Source organism: Camponotus floridanus, unplaced genomic scaffold, assembly GCF_003227725.1.
Source record: "Camponotus floridanus strain SB8 unplaced genomic scaffold, Cflo_v7.5 scaffold2, whole genome shotgun sequence".
NCBI classification, from domain to species: domain Eukaryota; kingdom Metazoa; phylum Arthropoda; class Insecta; order Hymenoptera; family Formicidae; genus Camponotus; species Camponotus floridanus.
This window is the reverse complement of record NW_020229325.1, coordinates 7,328,906-7,356,599: the sequence shown is the minus strand read 5'-3', so window position 1 is coordinate 7,356,599 and position 27,694 is coordinate 7,328,906. Positions and strand designations below refer to the sequence as shown.

At 30.8% G+C, this 27,694-nt stretch overlaps 2 protein-coding genes across 2 annotated transcripts; one reads left to right on the top strand and one right to left on the bottom strand.

Moving 5' to 3' along the window:
* The first annotated feature begins 1,833 nt into the window (after positions 1-1,833).
* On the top strand, positions 1,834-24,090 carry LOC105249074 (cell wall protein DAN4). Its single transcript, XM_011254267.3, has 10 exons — positions 1,834-1,895; positions 2,295-2,580; positions 3,884-4,632; positions 17,271-18,931; positions 19,191-19,702; positions 21,716-21,831; positions 22,159-22,296; positions 22,752-22,953; positions 23,117-23,341; positions 23,515-24,090. The coding sequence occupies exons 3-10, from the start codon at positions 4,516-4,518 to the stop codon at positions 23,601-23,603; spliced, it is 3,060 nt and encodes a 1,019-aa protein (XP_011252569.1). The 5' UTR covers positions 1,834-1,895; positions 2,295-2,580; positions 3,884-4,515; the 3' UTR covers positions 23,604-24,090.
* Positions 24,091-24,249: 159 nt separating this feature from the next.
* Positions 24,250-27,332, bottom strand: LOC105249075 (vacuolar protein sorting-associated protein 52 homolog). Its single transcript, XM_011254269.2, has 9 exons — positions 26,946-27,332; positions 26,545-26,720; positions 26,077-26,461; positions 25,821-26,000; positions 25,608-25,733; positions 25,335-25,519; positions 25,164-25,248; positions 24,860-25,063; positions 24,250-24,771 (listed from the first exon to the last, which is right to left on the bottom strand). Exons 1-9 carry the CDS (start codon positions 27,165-27,167, stop codon positions 24,346-24,348), a joined length of 1,989 nt encoding a protein of 662 aa, XP_011252571.1. The 5' UTR covers positions 27,168-27,332; the 3' UTR covers positions 24,250-24,345.
* Between the last annotated feature and the right edge of the window lie 362 nt (positions 27,333-27,694).

Here is a 27,694-nt window from a genome sequence, read left to right as displayed (position 1 = left end):
AAGCAAAAAAAGATGGCCAGGCTCTATTGACTATTATTTTATATATTTAAATCTTGATATATAAGGAAATTAAATATCATTTGATTTTTTTATCTCTTTCTAAGATCATATTTTGTTAATTAAAAAATATGAAATTTTATATATTTATACTAACAATAATGATCAGAAATAATAAAAATAAAAATAATAAAAATTATACAGCATAGAATCTCAATTGTGAACATGTTCAATCTTTTATTTGCAAAATATAACACAAGTACACGCGCGTTACTCATGTCCATTTTTATTAATATGATTTAAACTTATTTTTAGTCACTCATCAACTTATGAGAAATGATTAAAATTCACGTTTTCTAACGACATAATTATATCATATATATAACAGAATATAAAATTTGATATTTTAATATTAGTTGCGTTCTACAAGTTACAATCAATAATTAAATTTACATCACATTGATAGAAAAGGGTATTGATCGCTAAATGAAGATGGAAAAAAATTAAACTTTTTTTCTACAAATAATAAAGAATATTATTAGCTTGCTCTTGCATCTTTTCTTCTCTTCTCAATATTCGTTCTTCTTTGTGTGTGTGTCACCATATTTGGTGACCTAATTAGATAGTTGGAAAGTATAGTGCACTGCCATATTACAACGCGATATTATTGCGGTGCAATGCGGCCACGATGTCGGCGAACGCGTTGGCGGCAAATTATCCGAGCAATTACCTTGGCTACCAGAAAAGTGTCTGCAAAGGTGATAGTCGCAAACTCGAAGAATGAGACGCACAAAAAAAATGTTCGAGCATTTTCTTTACAATAGAATTATTGTTATTTAATATATTGCATCACGTAGATTATATCTCATTAACGCTCATTAACGATCACGTTAAACTAGCACCTTCTTTCACCTTATATTTATTGGTCGATTGTTATTTATGTGCGATATTTTTTTTAAATTTTTATATACTACTGAAAACTTGAGAAAACCTCTCGATATGTATAAGGAATCGCATAATTCTCGCCTCATTAAGATCGCTTCCGCTCCCTTTCATTCGAGTGAAACGTTTTTTAACGAGGATTCTCACATGTACACGGACAGGAAAGCCTCTTTCCCAAACATGATATAGTCGTATATCCACACAATACTTTTCGTGTAGCGACATGGCAGATGTCTTATTCGCGATAAGTTTACGACAACATTATGCTACCTTACGTAATGCGGCTCTCCTAATGTCTTAATTGGTATTCTTCGATCGAAAAGCGTCATAATATCGTAATATTAAATTAATTAAATTATGTGCGACTGTTTTTTTATATATAATTATTTTATTTACTTATTTTTAAAAATACTTTTGTATGCTTTTTTTTTCTTTATAGCGAATTTTTCTATCTCATATATAATAACTAAGAAATTCTAGAGAATTAAGAGACAAGTCAAATAAATATACATCAATATGAATAAGATATCGACAAAATCATTTTGCGTATATGAAGGTACATGTATAAAAATCCAAACATTTTAAAATTATTGAAATATCAAGACCAAGCTATTAATTGTAATAGTAAATCATAATATAGAAAAAAAATATATCATATATAGCGTTATATACACATATATCGACATCTTAATAGCTTCATAAAATACAGCGTTAGATTGAGCAACAAACATACACATACACAAGCTTGAAATTATAAATAATTATCCATCATGTGAAAATTCTTGATCTCGTTTAATCATTTATGTTTTCCAGATTTCGTAATGTACTTGGAAAACTGCATGCGTTTACTTCGCATATAATATTTAGAATGCAAATGATATTAAATTAGCACGTTGGATATTTTTCTACAATAAACAGTTTTGCAAAACGAATGACTATATATCTATTATATAGGAGTAAGTATATGAGAATATATATACGTGCATTTTTTATCTTAAAACTTTATGTTAGTCGCTGTATTATTACTTACTACGATATTATTAGCATTATTACTATCAAAAATAAAACTTTGAGACTAAAATGTTTGTTTATCGAATAAAAATTGTTGTTTTTTTAAGGTATTCAAATAAAAAGTTTTTTCTTTGCTGAAATATTAATTCAATTATAATTAAAAAATAAGAGTTTTTTATAAGCTATATCAAACTTTCTATAGTGTACGATTATATATCAAAGTTTCATCCATGCAAATGTCAATGGATTTTAATTATTTTCTTTTTTTCAGGAATATAATTACAAATTGTTTATTTAAATTAATTTTAAAATTGTTAAAAGATATGTGATGGCTTTTATCAAAGTTTTCAGGGAGAAAGTTGATGCGCGCGCACTCACGGAATTTGTCACCAAGATTAGTCAATCAGACGTGTGAAGATACTTTTATTAAACGCAGAGACGAGCTTTCCCATGAATCCTTCTTCGAAGTGGGTAATCGATTCAAAACGAAACTCGCCGTCATACAATCGAGAGTGGAGAAAGGAAGATTTGTTGTAAACGGGCGCGTTTTCGTCGCCCGGAGCGATTCCGAGAAGAATTTAGCTGCTTAATCAGAAAGTTAACGTTTTACGATGGGCACCGATCAAACGAGTACGTATCGCATGATCTTGATTCCTTAATAATATCGCTGCATTGCGTAAATTATTAATCATCATTTCGTTGCACGAACTGGCTTCTTCCCGTTGCTCTCGAACACGCTTCGGTTGCTTCACACGCTCCGCGTTCTAACTAAAATTCCAAGATCTATTTTTTTAACTTGTAATGATAGGGCTTTCGTAAGACTCACGTTAACTCTCTATATTCATGATGATATAAGATCCAATAAGAGACATCTCGGTATTCATTTTATATTATTTTATCACGTTCTTATGATATATCGACAAAAGAAAGAAAAGAATTTAAAAAAATTATTAAGCATACAGATAACGGAGAATATCCATATGGATAAAATCATTAAAGTATTAAACACAATTTGTAAGTTAACTGACGTAATAGTTTTATTAAAATTTACATAATGTAAAAGCGAACGTTTAAAGATTAATAAGCGGTACATTTCTGCAAGAACGTTGCTGAGCTGCGAATAAAATTGCGTTATATTATGCGCAGGAAGCGATGCACGAAAAAAAGTAGCTCTAAAACAGCACGTCGCGCAATTGCTTGCTCTCCGGAACACTATTTTGGATGGAATTGTATAATGGGCCAATGTCCGTTTAAGTTTTCCGTTCGATCTCGATCGATGTTGAATAATATCGTACGGACCCCTCCCCAAGTAAATGTTTCCTATACAGTGTTTTTCTCTCGATCTTTTACTTAGTAATGAAGAAACGGAATACGAAAGGAGTTTCTTTTTACCGCTTCGATCGTCGTCGCAGTTAAACAACTGCTTCTTGCAAATATTTTTTCATCTTCCGAAAGTTTATTGCGCTTTATTAAACTGAAACGTGTCACTTTCTTAATCTATCCATAATTTTATCCGCGAATTTCTTATGTAATGGCAAGACATGCGCGTGAAACGCAGTATATTTATTGCAATGCACAATTTCTAATAGTTTAATTAAAATGCAAAAATAGGACAATATTTTTATTGTGCGAACTGGTAAAAAATTAATCAAACAGTTATTGAAAAGCTACAAATTATGATACATAATTTGCATGTGTATAAATATAAAGATTATGATTTTATTATATATATTAGTAATGTATATTTATTTTATATATTACTTATATATATTATATAAATGTAATTTTAGTGAACTATAACTTTAGCTTTTTGATAAAATAATTTTATGATCAAACTGACTTTATCATTCAATTTAAAGAATCTTCGATTTATATGTTATTGAATGTGCGAGAAAGATCTCTTTATTTTTATCTTGTTTAATCGATATTATAGAGCATATTTTACCGGAGGAAAATACCAAGAGAAGAAGTGGGTTCCTTATTCGTAACATTCACCGTTCTACCTGGTGGCTGTCTCCCACCTGACGGACCGCGAGAACTCTTCCCACATCGAAGAAGTAAAACTCTCGGACGTTTTCTGATCTTCAACAGTCCCGAACTCGTTCTCGTCGACGTATAAACTCGTTAAATCCAACTGGCGGCTCAGCCTCTTCCTGATCTCTCGCCTGTTTTCAAACAGGAAGGAAAGAAGAAAGGAAGGAAGACGTTCCGTGCTGAATTCAATGCTAGTCTCTTGAAAGACGAGCAGAGGCGAGAATTTCTTCCGCGCCATTAGATGAAAACACGATACTGATTAGATCAAAGAAGTTGAAACAAACACGTTAAGACAATAAGGGCAACGTGTCTTCTTCACATCGGATCTCAGCGAGATAGTTAAAAGAAAGTAATCTCATTTTCATTTACGAGGATTGTAAACAACAGAGACAAGCTACTGAAAGTATCCGTAAATTAATACAGGAAATTCTGATGTACCAAAATTGGTGAAACTCAAAGAAGAATACAACGGGTGCTTTGTCGTGGTGTGAACATCGGGATTGAAAGCTAGAAAGGAAATTATTTTCCGCGATGAAACGAAGATACTTGTGTTTTCTATGGACCACGTTGATACTGCGGGTGGACATCTTTATAGCGGCTGAAGTCGATCCTGCAATTTTAAATCCCGATTTGTCGCACTTTCAACAAGTGAGTAATACTCTGAAATTTATATCTATTCTATATATTTTATTATTAAATGGAAATTTAAATTAGGAAAACGCATTTGTAACATTATCTAATGCATTTAATTATATAGAAAGAATTCAATTAAATTTTTGATTACATTTTACAATATTTCATATATTTGCACGTTTTCTAACTTAAATTGGAGAAATTAGAAAACTATATTAAATGAAAATTAAAATTAGGAAATGCATTTGTAACATTATCTAATACATCTGATATATTATATAGAAAGAATTTAATTAAATTTTTGATTATATTGTATATATTTTACAATATTTCATATGTTCGCACGTTTTCTAACTTAAATTGGAAAAATTAAAGAAAACTATCGAGTGATGATGAATGACGATTTTCGAGAGAATTACTTTCATTTTCTTTAATGAACTCTATCACGTAACTTTCCCTTGTATCAAAAAACTTTCTTGAAATAACCGACGAAAAATTTGCATAACGGAAGTAATTGGATAAAAATGACGGTGATGTTCATTTAATCTTTTGCACATTTAATTGTGATTCGATTTTATACTATAATTTTAATAAACAGATTAATATTAATATTAATATATAATATCGCAGATTTTCGCATTGATTTTTATCAAGAAAAAATGCAGTTCTTTTATATCTAAAAAAAGACATCAAATGTCTATAAATATTAATAGTCTATAAATATACGATATTTTTCACACTTGTTTCGATCATAAGGAGATAGGATAACCCTCTCAAGATGGAAGTTATTCGCAGCTTTACAGAACATTAATTCGCGGATTACAACTCCAATTTGTTCGATAATAAAATCGATATTTATGTTTCACGATACTTATTTCAAAATTGCCATATTATAGTGATTAAATCGTACAAATAAGAACGAAAATTGAAGTATATATGGCGAAAACCTAGCTTTATTAGAAAATTACGTTATTTTTTTACATTTTATAGCCGTGAAATTTTTGTGTCCACACATAAAATTTGCATTAAAAATTTGTATCAAAAATCTATTGTTAATAAGAAAATAACATTTGAGGATACATGTTATATGATAATCTCTAAATTATTACGAGCAATATAGTAGATATAAATTAAATGCAGTGTGTAGATATAAATAAATATAAAAAAAGTAAAAGAGAAATAATACAAAAAATTAATGCGTTTTTATAGAAATGGAATTATTTCCACGAGTTATATTAATAGTTATAGGACTTATTACTAATACATATGTCTATTTATGGGATTGGAAGAAAAAAATCAAATAATAACTATATCTTGTTTCGATCAGATCAATTCAGACTTTGTATTCGATGACATCAAAGATCCATCAATCATCATTCTCACATGCGTTTCCGTAATGAGTGTCTTTAATGTTTGATTGAATTTCGAAATTTCTCTACAGATTCGCTTTAATATCTATTTTGCCGCGGGCACATAGATTACTAGAATGTATGCAGATTTAATGAAATTGCCTCGCCTGTGACGTAACCAGATCGTTGCCAATGTGCCTGTTGCTTCGCGGTAATTCTCGGACTATCTTTCTCGATAATCTCGATGAAGTTTCACTGCCGAGACAGTAATCATACACAAAAAAAAAGAATCCCACGTTGCATTAATTATATTTTTTATTCGTCTTCTGTCATAAGAACGAATGAGTCGTAAATATTCATATTCACATTTCACATTTCATATTCTCCTGTTTGTATTCGAATATTGCATTACAGTTAACATAAAATCTTCCTAACTAAATAAATTTAATGTTGCAATAATATATAATAAATATTATAGTGACTCTTATAAGAAACTCATTATTTGTGTGCGAAAATTTTTCGATAATTGATGATTGAAAAATTATCATCGAATTTCTTATATCACTATATTTAATCGTGCTTTTACGGCAAGCTTTAAAAAATATATATATAAATATATATATATATATATATATATTTTAATTATTTATATTTATATTAATTCAGCTATTCTTTTATCTTCTTTTAAATCAAACTGTTTAATGATTACTATAGAAATTCAAATAGCGTGATAGGAAAACAAAGATTGCATGCATCGAAAGTAGGAACGAACGAGTGCTTACCCACTAACAGAATGACTTTTGACCCTCTATCTGGTTTCTCTCTCATTTCTTCTCTCGTTTCTATTGCATCTTCTACGTCTCTAGTTTAATGTATTCCATTTTGCATATCTTGTTCTCAATGGCTTCTCATTCTGATTATTAAGTTTCTCTCCCTGAAATCGATTTCCATTCGAATGAATTAGAAAACATTATACACGAAATTATTTATAGGATTCTGTTTCAATATAAAACTCTAATGCAAACAATTTTTAATGATTTACTTTAAGAAAATATTAATCCTTAGATACGGTAATCGTCAAATGATTTCTGATAAATATATAAAAAATTATATTGTATACAAAAGAAGAGTGCATCTTAATATTTCCAAAATTTTTAATATAAATAAAAAGTATATATTTTTCTTTCTATCGTAATCTTAATAATTTTTATATCCGCAAAAGAGAAAACAATTTTATATAAATAATTTCTTCTTATTAAATCGATAAAGGAGAGCATTCTCTCTCGAAAGGTAATTGTCGTTAATTGAGAAGGTATATCGGAAGTGGATCCAAACGGTGTGGAACGATCGCAGAACCTTTCACTCAAACCATTGAGAAAACGTTCAAGTTTCCATGTATGGTGCAAAGAGTATTTCGTGCGCATATAAGAAGAAATATGTACGTATGACGGATATTCAGTTGAAATAGCTTCCGGTTTGTCTCCTCTTTCGAGACACTCGGGCGATGTACATACACTGTATATAAACAAGAACTTTCTAATGCGAAAACAACAGGAAAACATTTACTTTTGTCGAAGAAGAGAAATATCTTTGATACATTACATACATTAGATACATCTAATTAGATATACAATCGATATTTGCAATAACGCATTTTGCTTGTAATAATTATTCTCATACAACATGACTCATTTGTGTTAAAATTTGCATATTATATTTCTCTCTCTCTCTTTCTCTCATCTTTATTATTTTTATATAATTAGGAAAGTGTATAAAATACACTTACGTGATAAAAATATTTTCATTATTAATTAAAGTGCATTTTAAAAATATGTCTAAAATAACACATATAACGAAAAGTTTCTCATGTATAATATTATATTTTATGATTAAAAAATGAGTAAAGCACATAAATACACGTTCTATTCTGTGATTTACATAAGAATAATTATGATTTTTTAAATTTAGACATGTTTAATCTTTCATGGCGATATCACTGCATAGTGCAATTTGCTCAATTTTAATGTTTTTTTGAAATAACAAAATTATTGATATAATCACATACACGTGTATTATAAGCGCAAATACAAATGTATACATATATACTTATCGCCATTTTGTAACATTTTTAACACGCATAGAGAGATTCTTTCTAAGTCATAAATCAAATATTACTTGATAGCAGGAATGCAAAAGCAATTTTTCCTCATTGTTCCTTCATTCGTTGAAATAGTGCTCCAATTGCTGCGATACCCTTCTCCTTCCATATTTCTTTTTCTTGTTGAGAATATTCAGAGCATATCGAGAATAAATACATGCAAAATTATTCTTCTAAATGTGATTCATACTACGTGTACGTGTGTGGGAAATGCATTTGTTAAAATTTATCCCAACATCACGTAATAGCAAATAGAATATTTATGCTTAAAAATTATTTCAAAATATACTCGTGTATACGATTCAAAAGAATTGTGTATATCCATTCTTTTTAAGTTTTTGAAATTATTTCCGTTCATACATAATGTTTCTCAAGTTCTTTTCTCTCTTTCCCTTTCTCTCTGTCTTTTGAATTTTTAATTAATGCATTAAGAAATCGCATTATCTGTCTGTCCATTGATCTATATGATAAGAAAATATATCAAATCTTCTCGCAATCTTTGCTTATTCTCGAGGACACAAAGTAAGATCGAGGCAAATATACAGGACAATGGGTGAAGGTGAAGGATGCCACAAGATCTTTCACTTTCTCCAGAAACCTTCCTCTGAGAATAACAGAACGAATATAGCGTGAAGACACGAGCAAAAATTCATTATTTTGTGGGAACAGTTGAACAGATGTAATTAATTTCTCGGGCGAGAGGAAATTATGCAATCTATTATTAGCTGGAAATCTTGTGAACGTTCTTCGAAGAGTAGAATAAAGTGTAAAACGTGTGTCGGAAAGAAATCCGTATCAGCAGCTATCTTAAGTGAAAATTCATTATTCATTTTAATGAAATTAATTACATACGACGCATTGGTTTATCACAGAATAATCGTCGATTATATCAAACTAATTACATCTATACTATTTGTCCAATTAAATTATTGTCCAGACTGTGCATTTTTAAAATCACGATAACAGAATAATGCGGAAGAAAAAGGCTGACTTTCATCTCGCAAGTATATATTATGTTAAGCATTTCGAATACAAACGCTTAACAACTGTTCTGTAAAATACATGTGATAATTATAAACATTTAAAAAAATGTACATTATTTCGCCTATTGAAATGATGAGATCTCGACATATCTTTTATAATCATTTTTTAATCGTATCTATAATATATAACATTTCTGTTATTATATTCCAATTTCTCACAATTGTCAGTTAAGTAATATAATCGATAATCGAATCTATAATTATAGACAATTGGCTGTAATCATAGAACCATATGTCTCTAATTTACACAGCCTATTCTTTCGTCCAAACCAATTTACGTATTTTTACGCAATATTACAGATTATAATCGTAAAACGAGACAGACAAATTATCAGTTGGCCAATAATCTGCTTCACTTTACGCAAACGTTATTTAACAAAATATCCCACTGCTAGAATAGTCCACTGTGATTTCGACACATCACACTGTACGAATCTTTACACGCGAACCGTCTTTGCAATCTTTACGACGCAAATGTTCACGACGTTAGTGTCTTCCACATCTAAATTACAACACAACAAAACAATCATTTATAGTAATGTGTAAATGATTGAATAATGATGCCCATTTATATATTCTCTCAGAAATACTTATTATATATTTTACAACAAAATTACTAAGCGTTTTACGCTCTTTTTGTAAAATGAGATCATTCAGCTATTTCGACATTAAAAATTAATCTCGCATTTTATTACTTTCTCGCAAACTCAAAGTTTACGACAAAAAGGCTTTTCTTTCTTAAAGCAACTTTTCAATAATTAATTTCCTGTCATATTATTTCTTTAAGCTTCGTCGAACAATCTTGTTCGTGACTCGAATTAAAAGTTGAGGTGGAAACGGGAAATATTCAATGTTACCGCATCGTTTTACTTTCTTCCATGGTCGATCTAACGACGACAACGCTTGATCGCTATAATTGCTATAAGTGCTAATAATCGGCGATCAAATGCTATTCAAAATAGATTACGAGCGATTGAAGAGAAATTACGAGAAACGCGTCACGTAAGGATACGATGCTTATATCGGGAAGAAAGTTACGTTTATCGATCAGTTTTACAAGCTACAATGGTTGCGTTCAGCAAGAAAAGCTGCTTTGTTGTAAAATTCGTGAATCTGATTGGTATATACTCTTAGATTCAGTCAAAATTAAGAGCATACCAATCAGGCTCACGAATTTTACAACAGTTGTAAAGCAGCTTTTTCTGCTGAACACAGCCAATGTTAGTAAAAAAGTTGCAATGTTACATTGTTTTTCCTTACAATATTTCTTGCAATATTAATTTCTAGAAATAATGTACATTTTTTGTTATATATATATATATATATATATATATATATATATATATATGTTCTTATAATCTTTTACTATTCTGCTTAAGGATTTGAAGAAAAGATTCGATTAAAATTTTTTTATGATACGAAAAGAAATAATAATTATTATTTCATTAAAAACAATTATTATATTTTATTTACCTTTAAATAAGCTTTCTTGAAATTCGAATAGAAGGTGAAACTATAATATTTCAACCTTTCTATAAATCAAGATACGATACGTCGTCTTGTGATTATCTAATTAATCAATTTCTCTTTGACTGAAATTAAATATTTAAAATTTTTTTCCATTATTCACTTTTACTATTCGATTTGCATATGACATCGCATAATATATCAAAAATTCCTATTTGGATAAATAAATATTTAATGATACAATGACATTCATTTATTATGAATCATATTTATTATACTTTTAATCTCGCGTAGATTTTAAATATTACATAATATAATTTTTGTGTATCATTTAAGCATTAGAGATACAAGTAGAATTAATTATGCCAAATTTGCTAATCGTATAAAGAAATATATGCAAATATACTTAATGATATTTAATAATTCGGCAGTAGAAAGAAGCAGCAAAGATTCGCAATGAGCAAGCGTAATTTTTTGTAGCATGCAAAATTTTCCGAATAAATATTTCTGCGCTAAATCACCTTGGAAATCGCTTCCGATTCATCCTTTTTCACTTGGAAATACATCAGGTTGAAAATGCACTAGGCGGTTTCGCGAGTAATGGCAGTGAAACGGAAAGTGCGAATTTCGACTGACCCCAGAGGTGAAGTTTCTCTTGTTGATTCTCTTGAGCAGAAAGACATACTACTAATTATTTCTGAGAGAAATTTTCATCTATTAACATTAATGCCAACAGACTCAAGAAAAAACTAATTTAAAAAATGTCATATACATATTATCATAATGTGTGTATAATATTACATATATGTTATATTGTCATCGAAATATTTAATTGTGCCAAATTTAATGCAGAGACTCTTTTACATGAAAATAAAGTTATCATTTTTATTTGCATAATAGAATTTTTTTTAAATTATTGCAAATTTTGGTATAATAATTTGACTTCTCAATTACAAAAAGATACTACCATATAACTATCATATATATAGAAAAAAATTTAGTTTTATATACATAATTGTAGCTATAAATTATATAACAACTAAAATTTTGAAAATCTTAAGCAAATGCATAAAAATTAATGCTATTAATATTTATTTTTACTTTAGAACACTTTCTATTCTGTTAGATTTCATTTATTTAGTCGCTTCTTCAAATCTTTCTTTTATACTAGAAAGAAAAGAATAAATTTTTAGTTCTAAAAAAAGATATTTTTTCTTTAAAATTCAATTTACTTTAACGTAATATTTTAATTATAATGTACATATATAGTAATTGTAGCAATAATTACTTTTTGTTAGTTTAATTTATTAATTAAAATGATATAATAAGAACAACGTTTTTAACTATTAATGTTTTTCTTTTAAACAATTAGATAATGGAAAAATGACATTTATTTATAAAGAAAATTATAACATTTTAGATAATTAATTAAAATAATACGAGATAATCTGATTAAATGTATTATTTTCGTTGATGGGAGATATTACGAAATATAGTAAGGAAAATGCTCTTTATGAAGAAACATTCCAAACTTGCCTTTCTTTTGGCCTTTCTTTTTGTGGAAAAGTGAAGGAATACATATATAAGTTGCATAAGCGACTATGCGGTACTTTATGTCAGTTAATGCACTCGTCTGATCGTGCATGCTAACAAATTATGCAATCATGAGCGTAAAATAAGAGTAGTACAGTGTGATTATCAACATTATTTATCTACAACATTCTGATTTTGAATAAATGTATATGGGCACGGTTGAATGTAGAAAAATATAATGTAGGAAGTAAAATCTACACAGTACTCGTACTACACAGAATACGTATATTTTATCTTTTCCAGATTTAAAAAAAATGGAAAATATTTTTAAATATTTCTCTTACAAACTTTTAAGCAAAATACTTTACAAATAAATTAATTACAATAGTGATTATATAAAACGAACTTATATGTACCGTTCGCAAAAAATTATAATACATTGAAGAAGTTGAAAGCATATACTATAAAACTAATTCGTGAAACTCTACTCTACTCTACTCTATAAAGTATAGATTCACCAATAAATAATATAGTTAAAGTTCAACATAAAGTTTAAAAAGATTTGAAATTAAAACAGTTAAATTTTAAAAATCAAACTAGTTTGAACTTTGAATATATTTTTACTCTATAATTAAAATTTAATCACATTAATTTTTTTATTTTGGCACTAAGAAAAACAGATAAATTTGTTATAACGTCACATGAAAACAGAGAGATGCAGCAGCTCTTTCTCCAATTATCAACATTGATCAAAACAACAATGGTTTCTCATCGTTTAACAATTACACTATCTATATTTATCAAGGTGATTATCGTGCAATGCATGACTATCGTAAAAGCTAAGTGCAGTCCAGTGGTTGTGAGTTTCCCACAGGTAGAAAAAAAGGGGAACGTTTATTCCAATCGCGGTTTCCTAGCTCCTTTTCTCTACGAATATTATAAACTCGTTCCTTGAGCTTTGAATTGCCTAGAAAACCGATAATCGCTTCAAGCGAGTAAGAGAATGTTGTGACGTTAAATGTTTGGAATGAATTATATATTCCATTTCCTTTGCTATCACTTTTTTGAAAATTGCGTACGATATATTTAGAAAAGTAGACGGATTTAGTGGATGCACAAAAGCTTATAAATTGTTTTATATTTTATGCACACAATTGTTTTATATTTTTAAAAAATTTTTAATTATAAAATAAATTAAGTTTTACGATTGTAAAACAATCATAATAAAATCATTTTCCATTAAATTTAAATAATTGTTATTTTAAATTATAATAATTTGCGATTTATTAAATTTGTAAAACATTGTGATGTGTTTAACGTTGAAAATTCAAAATATTCAAGTCGACAAGTTAAATCCGCAATTATATCGTACACTCATGAAGTGATTTACTGCAACATCCGGTAGATAATACGAAAGTAAGAGGATTTCTCGTGTAAATCGCATTAATCGGAGTGCTCTGTTTCTGAACACGGAAATTGTTATAATTACAATAATATTAAGCGACATATAATAGTGCACATATAATGCTACGTATCTATTGAAACTTATTTATACATGACTTGTGGTTTCTAATATAATAATAAATATATATGTTCGTTAAAGTATCTGACCCTCTCTATAGGCTTCATTTTGCATTACATTGTTTTGTTAAATATATGTATAAGTATAAACTGTCGGTTGCAAAATATCATCACAATTGTCTTTGTTCGTTTTTAGCAGCTTTGAAATCTGTATAGGAGTCTAGAAAACATTGTTCTTCATATACTCAAAGATTTAAAAGAATAGAAAAAGAAGTGAAAATATTCCCTTAAAATTATTTTTAAAACAAAAATATAGAAAAAGAAATAAAAGTATTCTTTTAAAATTATGTTTAGAACAAAAGTAAAATTAATTTTTTTGTGCACTCTTGTGTTTGTTTCCAAAAAGTTTTCTTTCTACAAATGTCATTTGGAAAAGGAGGAAATTTTTATTTTTAGCATTTCCGCTCACACATCAAAGCTTTATAATTATTTATCGATTTGTCGATGCAATACTTGAGACGATTTTGAGTTGAATTTCCGCAAAATCTAAATATGTGTGATAAATCGTCGAATAGGATGCCTCGTCATTCTTACTACAGTACTTTGAAGTTTCTCTGTGAAGACGTCGTCACTTTCTAGGCCTCAATTATCTTCCGACAGAAGCAAACTATTTCTCGAGACGATCGCATAAATTGTCAGGTGGCTCATTTGCAACTATGACATAGAGAGAGAAGGAGAAAAAAAGAGAGAGATTCAATTCCAGAAAAGATATTAAAAATTCTTTCCATAATTCGAAATGCGCATGTTTCTTGGCATCATTTAAGCGTTATCCTTTCACAAATTTTAATATTCCGACTATTCTGCATTATATGCATGCTCCTATAAAATATATTTTGCTGTCCTAGATTTCAATGTTTTTGGTTGCGGAAAATGGCAAATACTAGAAAGCAATAGGAATCTGCGATTTCTTAACGCGCAACTTAATCATGTTGATCGCTTAGGATCAGACGAGGGAAGGATTGATCGCTCTCGAAGATTATTACTTTTTATTGCTTACAGAACTGATATTTACCGCTTCTAGTTAGTGAGATCAAAGTGCACACACCAAGAAATGCGAAAATGGAAAGTTCAAAATAGATTGTGCATAATCGCATCCCTGTAACACTTAACAAGTGTCACAGCGCCAAAATAATACACAATTTTTGTCTTATAATCGATTTCCATCAACACTTTTATGAATCATTAGTTTTCATTATCATGATCATTGACATGATATAAAAGATTTATATCCATTCATCATATTAATATTAGTAAGCTGAAAGAATAAAATTATAGCCAATATGATATAAAAAAATACAATTTGCAAAATGCAATGATGTATGAATAATTTTAAAAATTACTTGCAGTGCCCTCATATAAAATTATCTTGTCACGGTATTTGAAGTTGAACTAGCATGTTATTGAAACCAGTATTAATAACCTTACACTTGTCAGTTCAAAAAAAGTTCATTTGACACACCAGGCAAGATTTATCAAGAAATGTATGTAAATATAATAAAATTATTTCAATGCAAATAACAATAATAATTATATAATAAAAATTAAGCACAAATTTTCTCGTTAATATTATTTTCTCGTCAAGTTATCGTGAACTTACATTGAATTAAACTTTTGTTTATAGATTTTAAATTAACTTCATTATTTTATTATTGCTTTTGATAATTTAGGAGAAATTCCGTGTGTGAATAACGTAATTAACGTTTCAATAGTCTATAACAAACGACGATATGTTATATAAATATTTTAACATACTGATGTAAAAAATTACATGTAAATATTTGTTAAACAGATTTCTCGAAATTAATGTCAATGAAATGTATAATTGATTTGGAGCAAAAATGGATTATTGTGCTGACATTTTAAAATGAAAATTTATGAAGTTATTGCTTATGTTATTTCACTTTGCATGGTATTTAAGCTATTATTTTAATCGTCAACTTATTCCAGATTTTTTCTATAAATAATAATAAAATTTTTTTAGGAATAATGTACTTTATTTTCGATAATTAAAGCGACAATGTAGTGACTTTATAGTAACGATTATCGTAAAACATAGTGAATATAACATTCAGGTATTTATATAAAAACTTATAAAAAAATTTAACATGACTTTTTTCTGAATAAAATGTACTATAAATATTTCATAAACGCGACAACTGCAAATTGCACATGAAATCGTTTAATGATGCAAAATGCGGATATCAACCGTGAGAGTGTTATATAAAGAACCAGTATATATACATATATGCCGATATCCATTCAAACATGATATGTAAGTTGTTATGTATGCGAAAGACGCGAAATGGAAACTGCAGTAGGTCGCACTTTCTCGAGTAGACGCAGAAAAGACTGTCTCACAACAAGTCCATGACAGCAGAAGGCATCCAAGAGAAAGGAAGATCGAACAATGCTTCTCTTAATTATGGCCACCTTAATTATTCACATCTTCCTCGCGCTCACAATAAAAGAAACGATAAATTTGAGAGCACGCTATAGTCTTGTATTGCAATAATAGCAGCGATGAAATCAATAAACAGAAATTAGCAAGTTTGACACTTTGGAGAAATGAAATCTTTAATAAATTTCTAAATTTATTACATAGCACATACACACACACACACACACACACACACACACATACACAAGAGCTATAGCCAACTGTCGATCTAAAGATGTATGATATTTATATAAATGTTTATATAAATATTGTTTATTGTTAAAATTCAAGAATTAATTTCAATTCATTGAATTGTTAATTTTGCAATGTAAAATCTTGTTATTTGATCTTCCTAATTAACTTTCTTCCTTTTTTACTCTACACCTATAACGAACTATATATTGTGCACATGCGAATGCACACAAGTCATATTTGAGTAATTATAAAAATTATTTTTGAAGGGCTATTTTTTTATTAAAAATTTTATTTAAAAAAATACGTATCGTGACATAAATGTCAATCTGTTTATTTATTGTGCACTAATTAGGATACAGAACAAAAGTGAGTATATACGTGTCAACTCTTAAATTATAAAGTAATTTTCTCAATTTTGCATTTATTAGTTTTCAATGAACCTTAGAATTTAAATGTATAATAACTGATAAGCTTATAACATGTATTGAATTGTCGTGAACCGCTAAATAGATCCCAAGTATTTGCTTTCGCTTTTAAAAGATTTTATCTTGTTATACATAGCACGTCTAATAAAATATTTTGGTAAAATGAAAATATGCAAAAAGTAATTAACTGCGGTCATTTACGATAAGAATAAAAAATAAAATTAACTAGAATAATACTCTAAGAATTAAATTAAGTTTTCAATATTCTCATTTTTTTATATTCTTCGCTACTTTTTCATTACTATTCTTCTTCATGTCAGCGCACTAATTTAATTATGAAAATTCTATATTTCATAAGATATTGGAATGAATAATTACATTTATTATTCATTTTATTTATTTATTTATGATTTACTTTATCCTTAAGAATTAATTATATATGTAATAGAAATTTTCTGTTTCTAGGGTCGCATTGTGCACGATCCGCGACCTCGTCTCTCAGTCTCTCAGCAAGCCCAGATATTAAGCGACGTACAGCAACATCAGCAACGATATCGACGTCCTACACAAGATACCAAAAACTCGCGGGTAACAGCCTTTCCCCCTTATGATCAGGTACAATCTAGTACGCCGTATTCTTCTTTGGCTAAATACAAGGTCGATCGTACGAAGCAACAACAGTTGCAGCAATTGCTTCAGCAGCAACAACAGGTGCAACAGCTCTTACAACGACAACAACAAAAGATCGCTCAACAATTTAGTGCTTCGAATTTAGTGAATGGCGGTGGTTCAGCTCAGACACCACAATTCCAGCAGCAACAATACAATAATGGCCAATACAACCAGAATGGCTTCCAAAATCTTCATCAAGATTTATCGCAACCACTGTTTAGCGATCAGCAGACAGTGCAGCTGCAAGAATATCTCGAAAAACAACGCGAACTGGAACTGTTGCAAAAGCAACGACAACAATTGCTGTATGAGCAGCAAGAATTGCGTAAGCAACAAGAGCAACTACGACTTGAGCAACTACAAAGGCTCACGTCCACTACGGCACCTCTGTCAACCGCAACATCATCCCCGATTGTTGTCAGCACCACTTCCACGCCATTACTATTATCTTCGCCAAAGGCGCGACGAATCACACCATCGGAAGCAGAGCTTTTTCTTAAGGCAATTGCTAATCATCAGAAAAAATATACAACAACAGCAATATCAACAACAAGCACGACCACTACTACCACACCTTCGCCATCTAAACATCTAATAAATTCCAAGACTCGGGAGATATCGGAAAATTTACTCAGTCTTATTCAGGATCAAGAAAATCGATTGGCGCAGCAGATCAAACCGAAGCCGCAGATCAAAGTGATTTATCAAACCGATAAACCCAGCACTACACAACAAAATTCCGGCGGTAAAAGCAGAAGTTCCCAACAATTCGCAATTTCTGAGAGAGAACTATTACTAAAACAGCTTAAGCTCGCTTTAGCTCAGTCCGGCGACGATGATGATGTTATCAGAAATGTCACTACCAGAGATCTGATATTGCCGAACGGCAAGAAGATTCAACTTATTCATGCGCCAAACGGTTTGCCCTCCATTGCACCATCAACCGATAGCTCTACTATTCAGACATCGAGTCTATTACCTTCGACGACAACCATAAAGCCGCCGAAGACAATCTTTGAGGAGTTAACAAAGGGTGGTGTGCTACCACCAGGCGCTGATTTCGAAATTATCCGACAAAAGAGCGACGGAAAGCTTGAGGAGATCGGTAAGACGCCCATCATTCAGAATCCGGCAAAGAAGGTCACGTTTGTGGTATTAGAGGAACAGCCGGATGGCAGTTATAAAGTGCAGGGTGTCAAAGGTAATGCCAATGACAAGGAAAGCGGCACCGATGTTGAATCCATCGTTGAGAAGATTAAGAAAGGCGAGCTAAAGTTACCACCCAGCTCATTCGTATCGACTACACAGCCTTCCACGCTCGAACATTATGAATCAAGCTTCGATCCAAATTTAGTGTCTTCTGGTACATCCAGATCGTCTCTTCAATCTGTCAGCACCACAGCAGCGACTTTCAGACCAACCACCCTTAGATCCACCTCAAAATATAGTGAGAGGTATAAGCATATTATTTGTTTATTTACATAAATATTTGCTCTTTATTCTTTAGTTTAATTTATTTGAAATAATCGCGATAGATAGTTGTAACATTTCTGTTCTACGTGCTTGATGCTTGAAATATGTTACACGTAGCTTTTTTCCGCTATGTGTATTTGATTCAATATGGCATTTTTGCATTTTATCTATTTTTATTTAGTAAAGTAATAAGTAATGCATGCAGCTGGTTTTTTAAATAAAAAAAAATTAAATTTTTAGCAAGCCACCAACGACAGATTACTTTCCTTACATTACGGTCTCACCAAACTCAGTGTCCACGACCGACAAGTACGTGACCTCGGCATCCAGTGTCACGGGCCATGTATACAATGCGTTAAATCCCAGCCCAACCAAGACGAGCTTGTCAGACCACATTCCGCGAGTGACCACCAAGTATTCATCATCTACTAGAAGTCAATTTATTCCGACGATGGCTCCGGTAAACGAAATCGTGACGACAGTGACGCCGACAACCTCTTACATCCATTTCTCTAGAATTCCATCGACGGAAGCCTCGTCGACATTGAAAGCATCATCTTATAGCACCTTACAATCTAGTTCGCAGAACAGCAATATTGTTTCGCAGGGAAAAGACTATGAAAGCACCACCGTGTTACCTTCAACGGAAAATCCGTCGGAAGGTTTAGCCTCGTTATTGAGGAGAGAGGGTCTTTTCGCTATGGCAAAGTATCTGAGGCAATCAGGATTGGATAATGTATTAAACGAAACTGGTGAGTCGATTTTCAAATGTGCTTGTGATAATTTGGATAATAAAAACTTATGATTCTTTATAACATAGGAAACGCACATGTTAAGAAATATAGATGGCTATTTAAAGTTTTATAAATGAAAATAAAGATTTTGGAGACTTTTAAACTTTCGCTTTCATAATTTGCATCGATATTAAGGGAAAGTTGACCTAGACTTGATTTTATGAGTCTAAAAAAAGATTTTCAGTCATCTAATGATATAGTCGTTTTAGTATCAATGAATAATTTAGAAAGCAAATTCTTTGTAAACCGTTTATAAATATTAACTGATTTAATGCAAATATATGCATTCCACTGTTTGAGGAAGCTTTTATAGCAAGAATAAAATTTATAAAGCAAATATACAGCAAAATATGATAGTATTATATTCAACAAAAATGTTTAATATATCCTGAAACAAAATTTAATAAATTAACATAAAATAATATATTAGAGAAATAAAGATTTATATATAGAATATTATATAATTTTGCAAAATACATTTTCTACGCAATATTACAAGACCGCCGCAGTCTTGTTCAACAATACTGCAAGGCGGAGGCTAACTTACATCTCAAAGTTTCTGTCAGATTCAAACGGTTGTACAAATAATGCCGGTTGGTGGGCCGTGTCTCTCTTTACACAATCTACCGTCATTTGTATCTCGTGTTTCGCTTTAGTCGTGCAACGTTCATTAGAAAAATGTTCTCACGACTCACTTGCCGAGATTTCGACACAGTTGCCTCTCTATCTTACGAGAACACAAAGACAAGGCGTTCCTCGTTACGCGAGATCTCGCAAAGAAAACGCGAGATTTAAATACTCATTATAATCATCGGCGTAATTAACTCTCGCTTAGTTCATTATCTCTCTTAGCTTTTTGACTTCTTTTTTTCTAAAAAAAAAGAATTATAAAATAAGATTGATTTTGTAAATTAAACTTAACAGTATACACACATAGAAAATTATGTGCGTTATAATGCGATATTATGTAATACTTCCCTAATGTAAAATTCATTTCTGATGTATTACGAAGAATGCAGTTCACGTAGAATTTTTTTGCAGCACATTAACACTTATATGTCGATTGTATAATGTATATCTTTTTATGTCTTCTTTCTATAAAAAAATAATAATGTTATCTCAATTAATTTCTGTCGTCATTTATATTTTTATTTATCTTTCTCTCTTTTTTTTTCACGAAATAAATTTCTAATATTTCACAGAAAATATTTTATTCTTTTCACATATTAATGATTTTATTAACCGCATTCGCATTGTTAAAAATGCAAGCCATTAAGTTTTTTGCGCGAAAAGCAACATTTTTGCAATAACTATTTCTCGCTAGTTAATAGTAATATACAGGTCTATTTCCATTAATTACAGATCCAAGTGTCAATTAGAAGCTTGTGCAATTTTATTACGTTCTCTAATAACATACTTTTCTTTCGATAGTGAATATAGAACAGTAAATTCATACATGCTGCTCTCGAAGAAGAGAATGTCTGGAAAATAAAATATATTTATTGACATATTAATGTCAAAAGTACTGTGTACGTATGCGTCAACCGAGATACAGAAACGAGATTGCATGTCCCTTCATATTTCATTAACATTTCCATTAAGATGAGAGATTAAAATGTAAAACAACGAACGCGAAATAATATGTATTTGATCATAATATATAAAAAAGTGAAAAAAAGCAAGGCAAAATGTTTTCTTTAAAAAAAAACAAGATCATTTTGTTATCTCATAATTAAATTTGAAGTTCAAATTCTTTTAATGTAAAATTTAATTGAATATAGTAATCTTGTCTACTTAATTAATTAAGTTTTACTAAAAGGTGTTTATTTTCGATAGTTAATTACTTAAATTTGTTTCTTTCGGTCAAAAAACAGTTAATTTCAAATAGATCAAGAAATCTATTTTATTTAACATTTTTTTAACAATGTAATGCGTTTTGTAATTTACTTATCATTGTAATATTATTTACAGGTCCATACACTGTATTCGTCCCTACAGACAAAGCATTTAGGACGTTATTGGTACAGCTGGGAGGACCAGAGAAAGCTGAAGAAAAGTTCCACGATAATCCGAGACTCTTAAGTGGGGTATGTCTCGTTGTATTATATATGTATGTATATATCACACACACAATAATAATTTATCTTCCTAACGATAGATTTCCCTAACATCAGCTAGCTGATTGTATCAATTAAACTTGGATTCATCACATTTTTTTCCTAGGGAACTTTATTATAACAAAAAATCGATAAAATTGTAAAAATTTAATTATTAATTATTATTAATTTAATATTACTGAATCTCTCTCTCTCTTTCTCCCCCTCTCTTGATATAATTAACTAAATAATAATTGTAATAAATATTAGGAATCGCTACGTTTACATAGAAATTCATATTGATGAATCTTTTAACAGCTCCTTCTTCATCACGTTATACCTGGAGCCTTCAAGATCGACATCCTGCAGGACGAAATGACCGGTGTCAGTCTCGCCGGGACGCAATTACGAGTAAATGAGTATGCGATGCAAGATCACGAGTGGAACGATATAAAAGTAATTTGATATTTAAAACAATATTATGGAAGATTTTGTTTTTTAGAATTTTTTTATTTTATTTATTTAATTGAATTTTTAATTAAATCGTTTTACATTATTATCATGTCGCGTGCTCTCACATTTTTATTATTTTTTCTTTCTTTAACAAAAGAAAACGTTCTTTTAACTATAAATTACAAATAAGGCATTATTGTAAGGAATTATTTTATTAAGCATCTTGGTATATTAGCTTTTATGCATTTGTACGTGACTCAGTCTATTGACCTTCACTAGAATATACTAGAAATCGTGTATTTACTCGATAAACATGCTCGATGTTGCATTATAAAGTCAATCCACTTCTCACAAAATGCAGCCATTAACATACAAAAGATAACCAGACTTAATAAAGATAATTACATCGCACGGTTCACGTTTCACTTTATTTGTAATTTTGTATTGTTTGCAAATAGGTAACGACAATAAACGGAGCACGCGTCGCGCCCAGCAAACGGGATATCGAGATTCCTCAAGGTATCGCTCACGCTGTCGACAGAGTCATGTTCCCGCTTCCGGTTGGAGATTTAGTGCAGACTCTACAAGCCGATCGTGAGAGGAGGTTCACCATGTTCCTCAGAATGCTTCACGTGTCAGGTTTAGAGGATACGCTCGCGGGTAAGTTAAAAACTCACATAAAAAACGCAACTTTTGATGTATAAACTCTTGGTAGATAAGATGCCCTTTTTATATCATTTATTTGCAAATTTGACAGAGATTGTTTTAAATTCTCTCTCTCAACTATTTTTATTGTTTAATATATCTAAACCTTCAATCTTAGGACCAAAGACATTCACCATCTTTGCACCGATCGATTCCGCTTTCACCGATGCGTCTGTGAAGAACGGCGCGCCAGTCTGGACCGAAGAGGATGGTGCGGAAGCGGCAAAGGCTATAATCTCGCGGCATGTGATTCCTACAACTCTTTATACAGCGGGCATGAGATATTATATTCAAAAGGACACCCTTCGTCCGCAGTCGCCAATTCATATTCACAAAAATGGTGGTATGTAATTTACAAATGTTGATTTATTCATTCCTTTATGCAATTGGTATTCTAATAATAAACTTCGCGTGCTAATATTATATCTTCAATTAAATGCAATATTTATAAAGAACAAATTACATTGAATATATGAAATAATTTCTCGTATAACTCGCCGCCTATTTTTATTTCAGGACGAGTACGAATAAACGAGGCACACGTTGTAACTCATAATGTGCCAGCAACGAATGGAGTGTTACATGCTATTGATGGAGTTTTATAAGTCTTTTTTGTGGTTTGAAGGATGGGTATAAGTCGACGATATAAAATTGCGTAAAGCGTAAGTTGCAATCATGCAAGTGATATCACTCGTAATATAACAATTTATGTACAATTTCTTTCGAAAAATATGTAAGGTGGACATAATTTTTTTTACACAAGTGCGATGGGGACAATGCATATTAACAGCAATTAGATTATACCAATACTTGCATAAATATATGTTTCGTCTGGCATCGTAATTGGATTCATTTATCAATAAATTGACGAATTATGCCATAGGTATCGCGAAATTTGACGAAAAAGTAACGAGACCTCACTTTTAACATTGTGTATGTATACATACTAATTTATATACATATAAGATAAACGTACACACACATTACAGTGATTCGATGTACTCGTGCACAAGAGTACGGAGGGTTAATCACTATTGTATAGAATGGTAACGCGATACCGCGTGTGTGCTTAGCATCTTATTTGTAGCTTGTATTATTTTATAAATAAATGTACAGAATTTATTTCTCTGTGAAAGATTATATTTACAAGGATACTCTCCTAATTTTTCTCCAACAAAAAATATTTGGTAATAAAACGAAATTTACATCATTGTTTAATAAATAATTATCACTTTGAAATAGCTATAAAGATTGTTATATACAATATTGAAAAATGATTCTTTTATAACAAGTGACGGATGCTTTGAATTTCCTTTAAATCTTGAATCAATTTCATTAAGAAATCGCTTAATAATTTGTCTTATACTTTTTAATTTCCACCATTATATGATGAATGTTTGTAAGTTGCGCGCGCGCATTCGGCGGCAGAATCTTATGAAGGCGGTGATAATACTGTACCAACTGCGTCATCGCGCGTTGCACTAGCGCACCACCGAGCACTAAGTTGGGAAACGAGTTTAATACCTCCCGATGTATCTCTTCTAATGCTCGTTTCCAATTGTTTGTGAAAGATTGCACCAAAGCCAATGCTTTCCCTTCCTGCCGTTTCAAATCGTCGGCTTGGCCTTTTTCAATTAGAGCCTCCGATTCCTTCACCAGCTGGATTATACCACCAAAATGCGGGCTCAAGACTTCTTCGACAAATTCGGAGGAACGCGCGTTCAATTGCTCTCGAAAGCTTTCCGCTTCCTTGGAATTGTCTCGTGTTCTTTCCTTTAAGTTAAATATAACACTTTTGTTATTTCTTGATATGTATAAAGCACATAGGATCTTTTTCATGCGTAAAGTAAAATATATTTACCATTAATACTCCAAGTACCAGATCGTAATTATTAATAAGAAATATTAATTGCTGCATTCGGTTTTGAAAGATGGCTGCCATTCTAAATAAGAAACATTGTACTGCTTCTCTCAGTTCTGCTAGTAACTGAGTTGCTCCTTCACAAGGGAATCCCTCAACTATACTCACCATTGCTGCGCTAAATTCTGCATATCTTCTGGTGATCTAAAAATTCACAATTATATGAACATTACTATTATATATAATTTACGATGCTACATATCATAATAATCATAAAAACTATCTTTTGCATTTAGATATTTACATAATGTGGACCAGTTTCTTTGTTCAACTTTAATGGATCACAATCCTTTATACTCTGTATGTTTAACTGAAACACCATTTGAAATCTGAAAAAACAGATGTAATTATGCAAATTGTAATAGCATTTAAAAGAATTATTATTACAATTAAATTTTTAAATATATTTAAATACCTAGGCCAAATTATGGCTGTTAAAGTCTCCCAATATTTATCTAATGCTGGTACAGCTTTTTTGTGACACATTAATTGATAACGCATCACCAAATGCAAGCAAAGAAATAAAGCAATTGTATCATAACAATCGTCAACAAATGACTGCAAGTTTTTTATCATGAGATTTAATGTTTTTCCCATGACCTATCAAAAGAAGAGAAATAATTTAATACACTAGTACATTTAATATTCATATTAAATAATTATATATGCGTGATTAGTTTAAACTTACTTGATTAAAAATTTCTAATGCTTGTGTATTACGGGCCTTGAAAAAATCAATTAGGAATAGATATTCTCGACAAGCATTATCTACTATAGCATATTGTTCGCTTCTGAATAGCGCTTCGTAATGATACTGTAAAATTATAATAATGATTTTTATCAAAGTATGTTTCAAAATATCAAAGTATATATAATCACATATTATATCACTGATATTTACTCGTGTCTTAGCAGTGTGTGGTATAATTATAGTTGCTTCCAATTGAGAGGATAAAACCTCACCTCTTGTATCTATCGAAAAAACAGTACCTTTGTGCTTTAATATTGTTTTTTGAAATATACCTCTGCTTGCTGTATCTTCGACTCCCATTAAATCGTCCTTTGATGCTCTCTCTTCAAACTTCAAAAATAATTGTATCATAAGCTAATGTTGTATCTCTCTTTCAACTTCTTTTAAATAATATTTTTTGTTTTACCTGTAATTTCATCAGTCTCGATGAATACGACTTAAAATATGAATAATATATCTTGCTCATGGTATCAATGTATTCCGCACAGATTTCTTCCGCCACATTTCTTTCATTCGCCAAAACAAACTCAAAGAAAAATTTATATTTTAGCATATTGTTTTGTGGTACTTGATAATTAGTCATCGGCTTTCTAAATTTATAAATTTGCTCTAGTAAATATGTTCTAATCTTTGCCATCGCCTTCATTTTTAGTTTCTCTAATATATCTGTGACATCTAGACAAGATTTTGCATCTTTAAAACTTTGCTCTTTCACAAAGTTAATTTTATGATTTAGAGTTTGTAGCTGGATTAGAAATTCCTTTTCAGTCACAGGACAATCCATAATACCACTGCAAAGCACATGACACATATTAATCGAGTTTATCAAGAGATATATTTTTTCTTATAAATTGCATCGATAAATATTTCTTACGCGATCAAAGCTTCAGACACTGTCATATCCTCAATAAATTGACTGAGCGGGCCACGTATTATTTGCCTATTAGATAGCTGTTGACTCATAGCAACAGATTTACGTTGTAAAGTAAGTATTTCTGAGCTAATACTTCCTAAATCTGACTGGAAATTCATCAACATCGATTCCATTTTCTATAATTAAAAAATAATATATTAATATCTCTACAAAACTTATTCCAGGTAAGTTTTTTCAATAATATCACTCTACATAAAGATAACTATTAAGACAAACTATGTGCAAATATTACATATTTTTTCGCGACTAATAGTTATTGTTGGCTCAAATATTTACACGTCGACGTGTTGACAATATAAAATCCGTGAAATGTTAAGCAAATAGGTCTTAATCAACTTAACCTCCAAAATATTATCGCAAGCAGCAATCTGATTGTGCAGACTAGCTATGTTCTGGCTCTCCTTGATATAATCTTGGATCGACTTGTTTTCAACTTCCTTGAGTTCCTTTTCGATTTGTCTGGAATACTGGCGTAGATCGGTGCCGGTCTTGAGAACTTCTTGTACGACATCGTCGCCAAGATTCTGAGGCAATTGCTCCTCGTCATTGTCTATCTCGGCCATTTTCAATTTCTTATGATATAATTAAACAATTACTTCACTTACGAGATGTTTCGATCACTTTCATCACTTCATTAGTTTGCATTACACGATCTATAAGATATAACCTCAAATTCAGCTTGTAAATATAAGTTTATTCTTTATAGCTGAACTAGCTGCACTGGACTGCACTAGTTCAGAGGTTATCCGATCGACTACGTCGCCAATTGGCCAATTCAAAATAGGACTCTCTGATTGGTCAATCGTTGCTGGTTACGCTGGTGAGGCACAGGTCGGGTGGCACCCGATTGACCACGTCGCCAATTGGCCAATTCAAAATAGGACTCTCTGATTGGTTAATCGTTGCTGGTTACCCTAGGCACAGGTCGATATAATTGGCTGTGGTCAATCGCAACGTGGTCAAACGGGACGCTCCCTACAGGTCGATATAATTGGCTGTGATCAATCGCAACTAGAGCACTAAATATACAGGTATTCTATACTCCGCCATTTTTAATCCATTCCCCCTCCTTGTTTCTCGTGTCACTCGC

Coding starts and splice junctions, on each gene's coding strand:
- LOC105249074 (XM_011254267.3), top strand. CDS start 4,516: ATGAAACGAAGATACTTGTGTTTTCTATGGACCACGTTGATACTGCGG. Junction 21,832..22,158: donor ATCCGAGACTCTTAAGTGGG/GTATGTCTCGTT, acceptor ATCTTTTAACAG/CTCCTTCTTCATCACGTTAT. Junction 22,954..23,116: donor TTTAGAGGATACGCTCGCGG/GTAAGTTAAAAA, acceptor CTTCAATCTTAG/GACCAAAGACATTCACCATC.
- LOC105249075 (XM_011254269.2), bottom strand. CDS start 27,167: ATGGCCGAGATAGACAATGACGAGGAGCAATTGCCTCAGAATCTTGGC. Junction 25,520..25,607: donor CATTAGAAATTTTTAATCAA/GTAAGTTTAAAC, acceptor TTCTTTTGATAG/GTCATGGGAAAAACATTAAA. Junction 25,064..25,163: donor AAGAAACTGGTCCACATTAT/GTAAATATCTAA, acceptor GTGAATTTTTAG/ATCACCAGAAGATATGCAGA.